The sequence below is a fragment of the Physeter macrocephalus genome, chromosome 18 (assembly GCF_002837175.3).
Source record: "Physeter macrocephalus isolate SW-GA chromosome 18, ASM283717v5, whole genome shotgun sequence".
Classification (NCBI taxonomy): domain Eukaryota; kingdom Metazoa; phylum Chordata; class Mammalia; order Artiodactyla; family Physeteridae; genus Physeter; species Physeter macrocephalus.
In genome coordinates this window covers 43,436,627-43,452,704 of record NC_041231.1, presented here as the reverse complement: position 1 = coordinate 43,452,704, position 16,078 = coordinate 43,436,627, and the positions used below count along the sequence as shown (strand labels likewise).

The following is a 16,078-nucleotide window of genomic DNA, read 5'->3' as shown; positions in this document are numbered from 1 at the left end:
GGAGCACGGGCTCTAGGCGCGCAGGCTTCAGTAGCTGTGGCTCGTGGGCTCTAGAGCGCAGGCTCAGTAGTTGTGGCGCACGGGCTTAGTTGCTCCGCGGCATGTGGGATCTTCCCGGACCAGGGCTCGAACCTGTGTCCCCTGCATTGGCAGGCGGATTCTTAACCACTGTGCCACCAGGGAAGCCTGGGAGGGAATTCTTGGGTAGAAGAGTTAGAGATTCCAATTTAATGAGAAAGGATTTTGTGTGGTGGAAGGCTGACAGGTGAGAAGACTTGTGAATGTTCTAAAAGACACTGTGAAGAAGTATCTGTCTTTTGAAATATCCAGATTTTGCTGGATTTCTATTTTACTCCCTATTCTCAAGCTGAATCTGTACTGAAAGTATTTTTAATAAATTTTAAAATTTATTTAAAAATTATATTTTAATAAATTTTATTTGATTTTAAGTGAAACGTATGCAAATGTAGAAATAGAAAATGAATTTACTTAATTTCAGGTTGAGACAAATACATACAGCCATCTTCTGTAAATAATCATTTTTAAATTTTAGAAGTTATTCTCATAGGAAATAATGGTCACATAGAAGGTGTATCTGCATCTGGGAGATAGTAGTTGCACAACATGCAGTATCTGTTAGGATTTTGTTTTCCCACTATCAAACTTATCTTTGGAAGATGAACCAGTTCTTGAAGTCCAGCTCTCAATCCAGGGCTCTTTCCTTTCTGTCCCACTGACCTTGTCCACTCTGAGTTTTCCAACAGCCGTTAAGTCTTTAAAGCTGTGATTTCTCCTGCTCCTGGGATTCTATCTTGTGTCTGTTGAACCAGTCGGAAGGACAGATCACTTCTGTATATGTGACAGTCCCTAAATGCACATGCACATTCTCATTACAAGCATGTAAAACATCACATCAGTTATGCAGTCAGCAGTGAAAGCCACAATGACAGTACATTGTGTCAGCTCAGAAGCCCCACTCCCAAGGTCACTTTAACTGCCCTTCCCCACTGCAAACCCATCAACTGAATTTGGGTGCATTTTTCCCCCTATTGGAAGACCATCCAAGGAGTTTAGTACATGTACATCAGGGGCTAAAGCCACAGCCACCAGGAGACCAGGGAAGGCAGAGTCCATGGGGGACAGTAGGGAGGCTTTTTTCCTTCTCTGGGTTCTCACCCCAGGGTTGGTGCTGCTACCCCTCCCTGTGTGCCTCCTGGCATCCAGTGAGCACCTGGGTGATCTGTATGGCTCCATGGCCACCATGCCACCGTGACTCAATACTGTAGTCCTCAGTGCTTTTGGCCACACCTGCACTCAGCACCCCCTTTCCTCCCACAGGACCAGGTAGGACGGTGACTTAGGCACTTGTACCCAGCAGAGATATAAAAATTTGAACCTCTCCTCTTTGAAAATACCCCAGGGACTTCCCTGGTGGTCCAGTGGTAAAGAATCCGCCTTACAGTGCAGGGGATGTGGGCTCGATCCCCAGTCAGGGAACTAGATCCCACATGCCATTGGGCAACTAAGTCCGCGTGCTGCAACTACTGAGCTCGTGTGTCTCAACTAGAGAGCCTGCGTGCCGCAAACTACAGAGTCCACACGCCCTGGAACCTGCACGCCACAACTAGAGAGAAGCCCGCACACCGCAATGAACCTGTGCGCTGCAATGAAAGATCCCGCGTGCCTCAGCGAAGACCACACGTGCCGCAACTAAGCCCCGATGCGGCCCCCCCAAAATTAATAATAAATAAATAAATCTTTAAAAAAAAAGAAAATATGCCAGCATACTTGAACAGCATGTGGCCTTTGGTCCCCCTTGGGGACAGGGAAGCTTGGTCCCTCCTGGAAGCAGCTGCAGCTGGGATAGAGAGGAAGGGAGTGTGGAGAATGCTGCTCTGTGCCAGTATGGAAGGCTTTACATTTTTCACTTTTAAGTGGCTGCCTCATGGCTCAACCAAAGGAACTTTGGTTTCTGAGTGTTTTCACTCCTCAGAAAGTTCTGTCTTCATTGCTGACATTTACTTCAGCTTTGGAGACTGCTTGGCTAAGGATCACCTTTCAGTTTGACTGCAGAGCTGTCTGTCCCATTGTCAGAGCATTCTTCCCTTCTCTCCTGGAAGAAAGTAAGCAACAGTCAAGGCCACATCTAGGGGCTTGTTAACAATCCTACCTCTCACCAGTCAGCCTATAAATTTTTATCAACAGGTAGGACAGTGGGGCCCCACTGGGCGAGAACATTTTCTCATAGATCCCAGTACCATATCCCTGGAACTGGCGTATGGGATCCTTTGCCCTTCTTCCAGAAAGCCATGTCTTTATCACAGCATCACATCCTCATTGCCAAATGAACATTTAGAGGGATGCTTAGGACTCATGGTGGATTGTCCACAAGTAAAGAAGAGAGACAAGGAAAAAATCCAAATATATGATGTTGGTAACAAGAACAACCAGTCTTATGTAGGTGAAGAAATCAGAAATGTAGATAATTTGCCCATGTTCACACAACTAATAAGGGGTGGTACTTGGATTCAGCTTGGTATTCAGGAATAAGGATTCCAAGGTAGCATATTGAAGGTTTCCAAGGTGGAAACCTCTGTGATAGGGCACTGCAGAAGTAGCACCTGGCAAAAATTTGTGCTTTCTGTGCCTAGAAAGGCCCTTTCCTTGTTACTGGGGGTGGGAGGGGAATGGAGGAGGAAAGGGGGAGATCCTTTAGCCAAAGAGCATCACAGGAAGCATACACCGAAGTAATGCTATGACTAACTGGGTTATTTGGGGCTTGTCATGGTGGTGGACCACCAGGAAAATGAAGAGCTATCATATGTAAGTAAAACCTTGATCATCATGAGTTGCTGACATTGCTTCTCCCCAAGGGGAAGGGAGGAGTACATCTGATCCCAGGGGATTCTCTGATATGCTTCATACCCAGGGATAATCTTCAGTGGACCCTCACAGCAGTCAGCTCTTAGATCAGGGTGAAACATGTAAGGGATCAGACGCTTTAGAGATAAAGGTCTGTGTTTCCCCAGTATATAAGCATCTTAGACCTGTAAGTGCTGACTCTGGGGGGAGGAATTATAATATGGTTGGTAAAGGATGGAGATAATAAGAATCAGTTATGGCCTCATGTCTAGTTGCAGTAGTGGGAAATGGGGGGGTTTTCCCCACTAATCGGCTTATATTGAGTCTTAAATAGAGATTGTGGCTCACCAGCATCTTGCCTGGCTCTGGGATATGCTGAGCTACACGTAGACCAAAGCATGAACAGGGAAGGAAGGCCTTGGACAACTTCTATACTCCATCTCTTGGCCACATCCTTACCATGGCTCTTGCTGCACCCAGGTGAAATCAGAGAGCTCCTTAAGTCCATTTCTTTTGTGCTCCTCCCAGGAGCTTCTCTACTGATGTGGTGCAGGAAGCCTTTCTGGCAATATGCAGATTTGGACCTGCAGGGGAGTTCAGTCTTCCTGTGGAAATGCTTGACAATGGATGATGGAAACCAGTGGGCAGGTCCCCAGCTTCTTGGTCTCTGATGGGAGGGAGAGGACTTCCAGCTAAATAGAGGCCAGTTGTCCACAGTGGTGACCACCTCAGTACCCCTTTCTTGGGTTGGCTTTCTCTTCGCTGTTTACTCTGCCAGTGCCTCCACTCTTATTTTCTGAGATCACTTTCCAAAATCAACTAGCTACATATAAGCCCTCATTTCCTGCTATGCTGTTATTTCAGGAGAAAAAAAAGGCCACTCAAGTGTGGCTACACTGCCAGTAACCCAGTTACCACCCAGTCTTCCATAATACTACCTTTGTAGTGACAGGCAAAGCTGAAAGAGGAGAAACACTCCATGGAAGTCTCATCTTGTCTACAGTTCCCAGACCTGTGAGTTAAAAATCTTAAACCACTAACTAGATGACCAACCCCCCGCCAGCCCACCTGCTTACGCAAAATGCTCTGAGAGAGACAGGAGGAGCCAGTTTCTCCCAGGACCCCAAATAAGTCTGTAGCTCTTGATGCCCACATGGAAGAGACTTACCTCTGTTTGTGAGAAAACTTTGGACCACAGAGGTTTATATATAACATGTTTTTCAGAGGGACTCAATCACATGAGGATTGTGGCTTCTACTTCTAGGGGGAAAACTGCTGGAATTTCTCAACTTCCATCACTCTTGATTTAACTCACTAACATGTTTCCTTAAGCCTCCAGCCCAGCTCATTTGAGCCACACACCCTCCCTGCCCTACCCTGCCCTCTGCTCCTTTGGAAACCTTCTTCCTCGGTCATCCAGGCTTCTCACTGTGAGAGACTCAAGCAGTCTTGGGCCTCCAACCCTGCATCCTAGCTTTGTACTCCACTGAGCTGGGTTTCTGTCTGAGCTGTCAAAGAGCCTATTTTATTTTGTTAATGGGTTCAATGAATCAAAGTTCTATATCTGCTAGACTAATATTAACAGTCACTTTCATAAGAAATCAGTCGTGTACTTTGGCCATGGTGCCGTTTCTGTGGTCTACATTCCCTACAGGGGACAGGAATGCTTACTTTAACCTCAGCATAAAGAGTGTGAGATCAACTTATGTGATTTCATTTGGTTTTAACACCTCTTGGTAAAGTGGTAACTAGAATTGTGTCCTACCCTAATCATAATCTGTCAGCTATCTCTATGTATTACCTAAGTTTATATATGAGAAAGCCACTTTTAATTGTACAGTCTTGTCAAAAACATTGTCAGTAATTAAGTGTGCTAAAATAGACAAAGGAAAATAGTGTGAGATTAAGTCATACACTGAGAGGTGTGATTAACTTAACTCTTTCTATCTGAAATCCAAAGAAAGAGAAGAAGAGATCATTTAAATTGTCATTTATTGAGATCTTGGGTTTTTGACCTTATGTGCATGAGTTAGTTTAATCCTCACAGTAACTCTGAAAGTATGACTTTCTGATTTAACAACTGAATTGGGTGGAGACAAATATAGCTAAAGTCACATAGCTAGAAAGTGATAGAACCAGGATTTGAATTCTGATCTGTCACCAAAGCTCCAGCTTCTAATCCCTGCACCTCCTTTCCAAACAACTTGAGAGGAAACACTGTGTTCACCCGCACATTCTACCTTTCAAATAACTCAGAACACCCTCACACCAACCTCAGTCTCCAAACTGCCGACCTGTTCACTCACATCTTCTTGTGCACACAGGTTTGCCACCAAGTGGGAACCCTCCATTGCCCTCTCTGTCCATTTGTTTTTTGTGTCCTGTTTAATCCTTGGATGATTGTTTCAACTATTTACTTGCCAAGACTAAATATTCCTTGTCCCTTTGATCTTTCACCAAACCTGCTCATGAAATCCCTGATCTTGGTTGATTCCACCAATTGCATATTTCATGGCTGCAACTCAGCACAACACATGACAAGGCATGCGACTCATATTCCAAATACAGGGTCACAGAGTTCTTAATTTGCCCTCAGAAATGCCTGGTAATCCTACTATGTCTCATGAGTCAGTTCCCTTTCCCATGCTTCATAAGTATTATTTCAAACCTTTTCGTGCTTTATGAATTTCATCTTTCCCCTCACTTTGAATAGATGGCTTTGACGCCTATTTGACAAATGAAAGAGATATTGTTGAAGAAAGAGCTAACATCCCCATAATGAAACATGCAAGCATTCCTATGTCTCTCTCCTATAGGGAAGGAGGAGCGATCTTTAATTCCAAGATTGACCTTTTCCTCTAAAGTGTGTTTGCGTCCTAGTCCCTCCTGCTTCTCAGGAATTTTAATGATTATAAATTATATTTATGGTAAACCAATCCGTCTCTAACGACTCCACTTCCTTAGCATTTAAGCATGTTCAAATTATTACGATTCTGAAAAATTCTCTTCTAATCCCATTTTCTTTCCATCTACTGTATCTCTTAACAGACTTGGAAGTAATCCCCATTTATTCACTCTTTCATCCCAAACACTTCTCAGTCCTCTCCACTTTTCTATACCCACCATTTAGTGGACACTGTTGCTGGAGCACAGCAATAATATTTTTTTAATCCCGGTTTTTGCTCAGTCTTCATTTCTCTTGCAGCCTCAGCAGAATTTGATTACCTTTTTCTTATTCCTATCCTCTCCCCACACTCTTTCAACTGTTTTCCAGCTTCTTTGGTCACCCTCAGCCTTTTGTAGGGTACTTCACCACCACATGCTGGATTGTTTCAGTCCCAGCATTCTCCTGCCTCCCCTCCACTCTGTGCACTCTCTCTTGCCAGTCACATCCCATTCCCTTCACTTAAATCTCTAGTCATTTCACTCTACTCAGTCACCAAGGATGTCTTCTCTACAGTGGCCATATAGGTAGGGACTGAGGGGCACGTGGAGCAAGAAATATTCACAGGTACAGAGCTTTAAGGGTTAGATACAAAAAATGGAGGGAAGGAGAGTGCTTCCTCTGGTTGCTTACCGATAGCTGGGGCTCCTGATCAGTCTGTCTTGTCAGTTTGCCTGGTGTTTTCAGCTGGCCTTTGTTTAGCTTTGCGGGGGAGAATACCGCAACTAAAATATCCCACATGCTGCAACTAAAAAGGTCCTGCATGCTACAACTAAAGATTCCGCATGCCACAACTAAGACCCAGCACAGCCTAGATAGATAGATATTTAAAAAGAAGAAGAAAAAGAAACCAACCAGTCTCCTCTTGAATGGTGAGTGTGCACGCCATACTGTAATGGGCTGCTGAGAAAACGGGGTGAGCCTGTCAGTGCAGACAACTTATATGAACTTGGCTGTACAGAGATGAAGAAACAGGTAGCCGAAGGGGAAAAGGAGGTTAAAATGATTTTGAAAAATGGGAGACACCAAAACATGTTTGAATTCAAAGGGGAAGGACTCAGTGAAGAAGGGTAAAAGTGCAATAAAGACTAGACAACCAAAAAAGCAAGGAGATGGGATTCAGAGCAACATGGAAGGACTGGCTTAACAGGAAGCAGCACCCATCCTATGTTGTAACAGGAAGATAGAAGAAGATGGGAGCATATGTAGACATACACTTACAGATTCAGTTGTAAGAAGATTCTCTAAGACTCCTAGGTATCCCACTCTAAACCCACAGGTAGTATGACAGTATAAATGCTTCAACCCACTATCTTCCACACAAAGTAAGCTCCCTACCACTCCAGAGCTGCCGCTCTTGCCAAGGTCACAGTGATCCCCATGCTGCCATATTTAGGGGGTACTTTAAGGGCTTCATTATTCTGGACTTCTCAACGGCATTCAACATTGCTTCATTATCTAAACACTCTCTTCTCTTGACTTTCCTGATCCACACACCCTCAGTTTTTTCCTTCCTTCTCTGGCTATTTCTTCATCTCCTTTGTTGGCTTGTGCAAATATTTGTTTTCATAAGTTCTATATAAATTCAAGGCTCCTCACTACTTTCAGTTTGTAGATTGTCATGGTAATGGCCCCCAATGATTCACACCTCCCACTGTCCATGCCCTATGCGTGGACTCTGGGCTTGGCCATGTGACTTGGCCTTTGTCAATGGGATATCAGCAAACATGACACAAGCAGAAGCGTGATGAGCTTGTGAATGGGGGCCTGCTCTCTTGGAACCTTGAAACAACCATGCTATGAAGCAGCTCAGGATGAAAGACCATGTTGGACCCAAATGCTGAATGCAGCCATGTGAGTGAGTCCCAGTGAGCCCAGCAGAATCACCCAGCCAATCCACAGACACATAAGAACGAATCGTTGTTGTTGTTGTTGTTGTTTTTTAATACTTATTTATTTATTTTTGGCTGTGTCAGGTCTTAGTTGTGGCACATGGGATCTTTCACTGTGGCACGTGGGCTCTTTGTTACAGCGCATGGGCTTCTCTCCAGTTGTGCATGGGCTCTGTAGTTGTGGAGCGCGGGCACCAGAGCACGTGGGCTCTGTAGTTTGTGGCACGTGGGCTCTCGTCACGGCGCACGGGCTCAGTAGTTGGGGTGCGTGGGCTTAATTGCCGTGTGGCATGTGGGATCTTAGTTCCCCGGGATTGAACCTGCCTCCCCTGCATTGGAAGGCGGATTCTTAACCACTGGACCACCAGTGACGTCCCTAAGTCATTGTTTTAAGCCACAAAATCTTGAGGTGATTTGTCATGCAGCAATAGATAACTGTCATCCTCAGCTACAGCAGAGACATGGCTAGCTTTAGTGGCTTTGTGCAAATCAGAAAAAAACGTGAGTCATAACAATATGCCTCTACTGGGCAGACATACTTTTGTTCAAACGAAAGGTGCCCCTTCTTCCAGGATGGAGCCCTGTGCCAGGTACACAGCATGGATTTGAGCCCACGATCAGCTCCATCACTGGGTGCCTCATGCACTACATAAGCTGCATACTGTGTGTGAACCTCCTGGGAGATTTCTTCACGATTCTCCCTTTAAAAAAGAAAAAATTTATTTATTTATTTTTGGCTGTGTTGGGTCTTTGTTGCTGTGTGCAGGCCTTCTCTAGTTGCAGCGAGCGGGGGCTACTCTTCGTTGTGGTGCACAGGCTTCTCATTGCAGTGGCTTCATCTTGTTGTGGAGCACAGGCTCTAGGCACACGGGCTTCAGTAGTTGTGGCACATGGGCTCAGTAGTTGTGGCTCACGGGCTCTAGAGCACAGGCTTAGTAATTGTGGCACACGGGCTTAGTTGCTCCGCGGCATGTGGTATCTTCCCGCACCAGGTCTCGAACCCGTGTCCCATGCGTTGGCAGGCGGATTCTTAACCACTGCGCTCCTAGGCAAGTCCCACGATTCTCTCTTTACTTAGACCAGAAACTTGACTTCAGGACAGATTTAATTACTCCAGTTAGGGATAGAGAGACAGTACATAGAGTCGTGCTCCCAGCCTGCAGGATTCAGAATACTGACTTTTATTAAGGAAAATAGACCAAATGTTGCTAATACGGTCACTGCATTTTTCAGGCAAGTTAGTTAGGCAAGCTCCTCCTTGAAAAAGGATGAACAGTTCTCAGGAAAAAAAGGAGCCACCATTCCTCTGACCCACCCGTGAACATTCCAGAGAAGAGGTAGATAGAGAGTTAGATTCTAGAAGAGGTAGCAGTGAGGAGCTAGGCTCTTAGGCAGGTGGTGGTGCCCAGCAGAGATGGCACAATGAGCCCCAGGCCTCCCTGGTCTTAGGAGAATGCACTGGACCAGAGGTCTGCGAGAAAAGGCTGGGCAATGCCACCACTCTTCACAGACCAACAGGCCTGCGTCAGGTTGGCCCTGGGCCTCCTGTTCCAGCTGCAAAGTGGATGCCTCCCTCTGGATTGTAGCACACAGGGCCACAGCGCAACTGGGGCTCCTCTTCCTCATACCAGCGCTGTTCACTGAAGTTGGGAAAGAAGGCTGCGATCTCTCTACTGGCTGAAACCACAGAGTCTGTAAGGGGAGGTAAAAAAGAGAAGAGGTTCTCATAGGGAGTGCAGGATGGAGGCAAGAGACAATCATAATCAGGTTCAGAAACCAGAGCCTATACTTCTCCTGCCCCTAAGTCCTGGGGCCGCATCTGCTGAGGTGGCCACAAAGGGCCAGAAACACAGCTGGGAAGAAAGCTCACTGAGGGACCTGGCTCTCAACCCCACCATACTGCCTGCCCAACAACCTCAAACCAACTTCGCTTATTAAATACTGTGGACACGGGCTTCCCTGGTGGCGCAGTGGTTGAGAGTCCGCCTGCCGATGCAGGGGACACGGGTTCATGCCCCGGTCCGGGAAGATCCCACATGCTGCGGAGCGGGTGGGCCCGTGAGCCATGGCCGGTGAGCCTGCGCGTCCAGAGCCTGTGCTCCGCAACGGGAGAGGCCACAACAGTGAGAGGCCCGCGTAACGCAAAAAAAATAATAAATAAATAAATACATACATACATACATACATACATACATACTGTGGACACAGGAGGCAGACTCACCTGAGCCATGGGTTGTATTACGGGTGTCAGTGAGGCCGAAACTCCCACGAATTGAATCTGGGGCCACGTGGCGTGCTCGAAACACTCTGGTGGGTCCCATCACTGTCCTCCAGAGCTGGATGGCATCCTTGTGGGCGAGGATGTAGGCTCGGATTGGCCCACTGTGAACAAATGGAGCACATGTCAGGAATCTGGCTATCGGGTCCAGGAGGGCATACCATGAGTAGAGCACAAATAAAGGCACAATGGACATCCTGAGAGTCTCCTTGCCTTTCTAGTTGAGTGCCAATATTGCTTCAAATAGAAGGTGATGGAAGGCCACTGCTGATGAGCAAGAAAGGCCACAGGGTTGAGAAGAGTTGCTAGGCAGCATTCAGCAATACTCTTCTACAGCCCCTGGAGCAGTTAACTACCATGGGACAGGTGGCCACAAGGTCAGTGTTGGCCCAAGCCCATGTTTCTTCAGACACTTGACACTGGTTACAAGTTTAAAGAGTGGCAAATAAAATTAACAAATCTATTTAGGGGGCAGGGGAAATAAGTCTCAGTGGATGAAGATGTCGGAACCAAAATGAGAAATACCTGGCCATGAACTCCACCAGCCGCTGATAGAAAAAACGCCCTGCAAAGAGAGTACCTTCATCAAGACACTGGTGCCAAGAGAACTTTTTATACTTCTGACTCCCTATTTGGAATGATAAAAACTGTTTTAGAGAAAAGAACAAGAAGGACCTTGGCGTCCGACATACCTGGTATGAATCCAGGCTCTCCAACTTGCAACCTGTGTAGTTTCAGGTAAATCATTAACTTCCCTAATTTCGTTTGCTAATCTGTGTGCTGGGGACATAACAATACCTACTTCATGGGGTTGCTGGGGAATTAAATGAAATCATGAGCCTTTGGACAATGTCTGACAGAGTAAATTGTTAACTAGTGATAGTATCAGGACATAAAACTAAGTTACTTGTTGGAACCATGACATAGAACCCTCCTAGAAAACATTTTAAAAATATTGATAATCATGAAAAGTTTGTGTATAAACCAAGATTTTAGAAGACTGGCTGCAATTTTACGGTTGGTAGGTCAGAGAGAGCCTGACATTGTGTGTCCAGGTAAAATCTCTCTTGTGATAGAGAAGCCTCCCACTCAGAGGACTGTTGACCCTACCTTCATGCTCTTGGTAAAACTTCTGGCAATCTTCCTTTCTCCACAGAAGTTCTCTCATTCGTACAATAAGGAACTTGTTGTTCAGAATCTGCTGATGAACAGCCTGGATAGACACCACCCCAAAGATAAAAGTCAGTCAAAGGGAACATTTGAGTGAATGGGAGACCCAGGCAGACCAAAAGAACCCTGAGGACCCTTCAGAGCCTAGGACTTGAGGGTCTGTCCCATTGGTGGGTCAGAAGAAAAGAGACGCCCTGTTGCTGTCTTGAAGATGGAGTGAGCCATGTGATCAGGAATGTGAGTGGACTCTAAAAATGGTAGGCCCCACCTGAAGGCCGGCAAGGACATGGGGATCTATCTCAGTCCTGTAACCACAGAAACCAAATTCTGCCAACCTGAATGAGTTTCAAAGTGGATTCTTCCCCAGACCCTTTAGATAAGGGCCCAGTCAGCTGATACCTGGAATTTGGCTTTGTGAAACTCTAAGGAGAGAATCCAGCCCTCAGCCAAACCTACTGGACCTCTAAATTCTAGAACTGTGAGATAATGAGTGTTGTTTTAAGCTGCTAAGTTTGTCATAATTTGTTATGCATCAGTAGAGAACTAATATACATACATTGTCTTGAGGTTTGGTTTTTCTTATTGTATTGGATCCTTTCTTATACTTTATATCTGCCCCATTCTCCAATAGATTTTTAATCTCCTTATGGTCAGAGTCATGGCTTCTAACTTTGCGTCCACACCATCTAGCACAGGTCTGTGTTGTCAGTCTTCGCAAATAGCCCTATGGCACCTGAAACAGAAGCAATGCCTCCGACATACAGTAGAGGCTTAGGACTTGTTCTTACCTCCAGAATCAGTGGGTGAGCAACTGCATCAGGCTTGATCAGAGCCAGAGTAAGCTGGAGAGCCTGAGGGCTCCGTAAGATCGAGGTCATCTCCCTCCTGCCATCAGAGAGTCAGATAAGAGACCCGTCAGTGCTGCACTCCCCACCCTTCCTATTCTGGAGCCGTGCAGTTTTGCAAGTCAACCAGGGCTCTCACTCCTGACACTGATAAAGCACATGACAGTTACTTAGTATTTAATTTGCCCATTTGGGTTCATGGGGTTGAGGGAAGGGAGTGGTAGAGGGGCCATTCAAGTTGCCCAGTGGAGCACATAATCTGGTTAGTGCAACTGTAAACCTGCAAAAGAGTGACCCATTCAGAAGTTCAAGTTTAAACACGACCTGTCTCTGGCAATACTCCCGTCCTTTCCTTTCTTTTGTGTTTTACAGAGGATTTACAATTTACATTCCTAAAGAGCAGCCACAAGGGTACAATAACTGTTCCCACAGTGCCCTCCCATCAATTATAGAATTTGAAGATTGGATGGACAAGAATTGGGATCTTGCCAGGATACCCCCCAAAAAGTCTGCTGGATACATACCATTTCTTATCTAATCTTACAGATAAGTCAGGATCTATCCCGCCCAAACAAACCCTTTAATACACTCAGCTGTCCTCAATGGCAAGGTTTGCAGACATGCAACTCCAAGGTCAAAGACAAGTTGTAATCATTTTGTATCTGAAGCAGCTAAAACTGCCTGGAACAAAGGTGCTTAATCAATTTTATTGACTAAGTGAACCTATACAGTCTTATTCTATTCATCTTCAGAGAAAAGAACAAGACACTATTTCTAGTGTCTAATCATGGTGTAAGAGCTCAATAAATAATTGTGAAAATGATATAAAGAACATAAAAGTATTTTATAAACTGGACTAAGAAAACTTGAGATCTCTTCCAACTTTGAAATTCTATTTACATGTAAGAAATTTGATCATCTCTGCAGGACTAAGGTCTCAAAGATTATCTGGTGGAACCCCTAAATTTGCCAACAAATACAGAGAAGGCTTCCATGAACACACACAGGGACAGAGTCTGGACAACCGTCTCATTTCTCTTAGCCCGAAAGTAGCCTGACAATCACATTAAAAGCAGTGCTAGGGTCTGGCCCAAACGGAGAAACTGTGCCAAGGTCTCTCCTATTCATGTCCTTTCTACAGCATTCAGCTTGATGCTCCACTCAATCCATAAGGCTAAGCACAGTCTAACCAGTACAAGATCAGCGAACCCAGTTTCCCTAACATCCCAGGTGGTGAGTAACCCAAAAGCGAGCAGAATCTTCGCCATATATCTAGGGAGAGACATCCTTGGCACCTCCCCTTCCTCACCCTCCATATCCATGATATCACTGAGTTCTGGCAATTTTACCTAGCCAGTGTATCTCAAATCCGTACAATTCTCTCCTTCTCAACTGCCACCACCACAGTCCAAGACATCATCAACCCCCTCTGGACTTCTGCAACAGCCTCTTCAGTGGTCTCCCAGTTTCTACTTTTGCTACCCTCTACAATCTGTTCTCCACACAGCAGCCACAGTGAACTAAAAATGCAAATCTAATCATATCATTTCCCTCCTTAACCCTTCAAAGTGTACCCTGCTTTTATAATAAAACCCCAAAACCTTATCATGTCCTACTAGGCTTTGCATGATCTTATCCCTGCCTACCTCTCTAGCCTCATCTGGAACTCCACACTCCTTAACTTGCTTTTGCTCCAGCCTCACGGGCCTTACAGCTCCAAGACATTCTGGCCTGACAGCCTTTGCCTGAGTTTTCACAGTCCAGAAAGTGCTTCCTCTGGTTACCTCCTACTCACCCACTAGATCTTAGTTCACTTCCCCTGTTATACATTCTCATGGCTCCTTTCACGTTTTCTTCAGTTATCTCTTCCCCACTAGAAGGTCAGCTCTATGAAAGCAGGGATCTGTTTCGCTCACCATCATATCCTCTGTACTTATGTAGAGTACCTAGCACATAGATGGCTCTCAACAGTATTTGTTGAATGAATCAATGAATGAATCTGATTCAGCTGTTCCAAGACCAGACTGCTAGGGGCTATCCAGGGGAGGACATGGTTCCTTTCTTAATGCCAGCTAAGTTATGCCTGTCTTGGATCTTGGTTTACAAATGTTAACAGGTCGAGAAACTTGCTCAACATAAACGTCACTCGATTAGAGAATTACAAATTTTAGAAATTGCCTGGGCGTTTGCCCCCACAACAGAGGCGCCTATTCTTCTGCTTCCTGGAGGGCGCCAGCCATGCCTCTCATCCTCCCGAGCGCGTCGGGGACCTGCAACCCGTCAACTCCGCTTTCTGCTTCCAACACCTGAAGCCCCGCCCCCCGACTCACAGCCTCAGCTCTAGACACCGCCCTCTTCCCCATCCTGCTCTTCCATTTCTCTAGGCCTGCAGCCGCGCGACCCCGACCCCTTGTACCGAGGCCTAAGCCCACGCTAGATTCTGGGCTCTTCGGAGCGCCAGTCCTGCTGGAGTTCGGGTCCGAGTCACCTGATCCTCCTGCCGCGGAGGCCGGCCACCAGGCACTGCGATAGCTAGCCTTCGGTGCAAGCAGGGTCCTTCAGGCATTCGGCCGGGCAGCCCGCCTCAGGGTCCTTGCCCTGTGAGGCGGAGTGCCCCCCAATCCAGGAAGCCCTGCAGCAGGAAGGCCTGCCTTCTGGTGGCCCTTGCGTCTCTCCTGCACTTGGCCCGGACTGGACGAGGAGAAGAAGCTATGCAGGGCGGTAGCTGTTCTTCCGAGTCGGCTCGGGCGCCCTCAGGCGGAAGGGAGGGCCAGGCCGGTGGCCCTGCTCAGGGGAGGTGGCTCAGAGAGGACAGGATGGGCGTTTCCAGGTGGCATCCCGGCAGTGAACATGCGCGCCAGCGGGGCTGCCAGAGTGGGCCTGGCCCCACTTGATCTCTTTTATTCCTTTTCTGGGGTAGTGCCTGGCACATGGTTGGTGCCCAGTATTTGTCGGGGGGACGCGGGGGGCAAAAAACTTGTGTGCGCTGGATCGCAAGGTCAGATGCAGCCATTGAATCCTCTTGCACTGTTGGTGGGAATGTAAATTGATACAGCCACTATGGAGAACAGCGTGGAGGTTCCTTAAAAAACTCAAAATAGAACCACCATACCACCCAGCAATCCCACTACTGGGCATATACCCTGAGAAAACCGTAATTCAAAAAGAGCCATGTACCAAAATGTTCACTGCAGCTCTGTTTACAATAGCCAGCACGTGGAAGCAACCTAAATGTCCATCAACAGATGAATGGATAAAGAAGATGTGGCACATATATACAATGGAATATTAGCCATAAAAAGAAACGAAATTGAGTTATTTGTAGTGAGGTGGATGGACCTAGAGTCTGTTATATAGAGTGAAGTAAGTCAGAAAGAGAAAAACAAATACCGTATGCTAGCACATATATATGGAATCCAAAAAAAAAAAAAATTGGTCATGAAGAACCTAGGGGCAAGACGAGAATAAAGACGCAGACCTACTAGAGAATGGACTTGAGGATACGGGGAGGGGGGATGGTAAGCTGGGACAAAGTGAGAGAGTTGCATGGACATATATACACTACCAAACGTAAAATAGATAGCTAGTGGGAAGCAGCCGCATAGCACAGGGAGATCAACTCGGTGCTTTGTGACCACCTAGAGGGGTGGGATAGAGGGTGGGAGGGAGGGATACGCAAGAGGGAAGAGATATGGGGACGTATGTATATGTATAACCGATTCACTTTGTTATAAAGCAGAAACTAACACACCATTGTAAAGCAAGTATACTCCAATGAAGATGTTTAAAAAGAAAAAAAGTCTTTGAGCACAGGGATATGTGGACGAGAAGGAGCATAGCTAATATGGGGGTAGTGAGGGAGGATTCTTGGTTGGAAAGCAGGTGTACCTAGGGCATGAGGGAAACCAGTCATAAGGCCCTTGAACATGTCGCTAAGGAATTTGGGGTAGGATGTGGGGTGGGGTTACCATGGAGTCCACTGAAGCAGTCCAGGGTGAGGGGATGAGAACTGAGGGTATTTGTGGTGTGTTGTATAATGTATGGAGAGGGTGATGACAGTGGGTATGGAGAAGGGACAGTGTGGCAG

At 46.3% G+C, this 16,078-nt stretch overlaps 2 protein-coding genes across 4 annotated transcripts in view; one reads left to right on the top strand and one right to left on the bottom strand.

Annotated features, from left to right (window-relative positions):
* The window catches only part of ZNF589 (zinc finger protein 589), a 17,131-nt gene extending 6,620 nt beyond the window's left edge, over positions 1-10,511 (top strand). The window contains 1 exon segment of the mRNA XM_028478773.2: positions 10,445-10,511. Within this exon segment, the coding sequence (XP_028334574.2) occupies positions 10,445-10,494 (50 nt within the window). The 3' untranslated portion in view covers positions 10,495-10,511.
* NME6 (NME/NM23 nucleoside diphosphate kinase 6) lies at positions 8,869-14,840 on the bottom strand. 3 transcript variants are annotated; one of them, XM_007115386.4, is made up of 6 exons: positions 14,408-14,840; positions 11,935-12,031; positions 11,087-11,189; positions 10,502-10,604; positions 9,920-10,080; positions 8,869-9,390 (listed from the first exon to the last, which is right to left on the bottom strand). In XM_007115386.4, the coding sequence occupies exons 2-6, from the start codon at positions 12,022-12,024 to the stop codon at positions 9,224-9,226; spliced, it is 624 nt and encodes a 207-aa protein (XP_007115448.1). In that variant the 5' UTR covers positions 12,025-12,031; positions 14,408-14,840; the 3' UTR covers positions 8,869-9,223. The 3 variants fall into 3 exon arrangements, with proteins under 3 accessions (XP_007115448.1, XP_007115450.1, XP_007115451.1); XM_007115388.4 differs by having other exon boundaries at positions 10,502-10,541; XM_007115389.4 differs by having other exon boundaries at positions 10,502-10,541; positions 14,480-14,840.
* Between the last annotated feature and the right edge of the window lie 1,238 nt (positions 14,841-16,078).

What these genes read in the sequence shown, in the direction of transcription:
- NME6 (XM_007115386.4), bottom strand. Translation starts at nt 12,024, where the DNA reads ATGACCTCGATCTTACGGAGCCCTCAGGCTCTCCAGCTTACTCTGGCT. An exon ending in CTGGTGGAGTTCATGGCCAG is followed by an intron (nt 10,081 to 10,501) that starts GTATTTCTCATT and finishes ATTTGTTCACAG; the next exon opens with TGGGCCAATCCGAGCCTACA. An exon ending in TAATACAACCCATGGCTCAG is followed by an intron (nt 9,391 to 9,919) that starts GTGAGTCTGCCT and finishes CTCCCCTTACAG; the next exon opens with ACTCTGTGGTTTCAGCCAGT.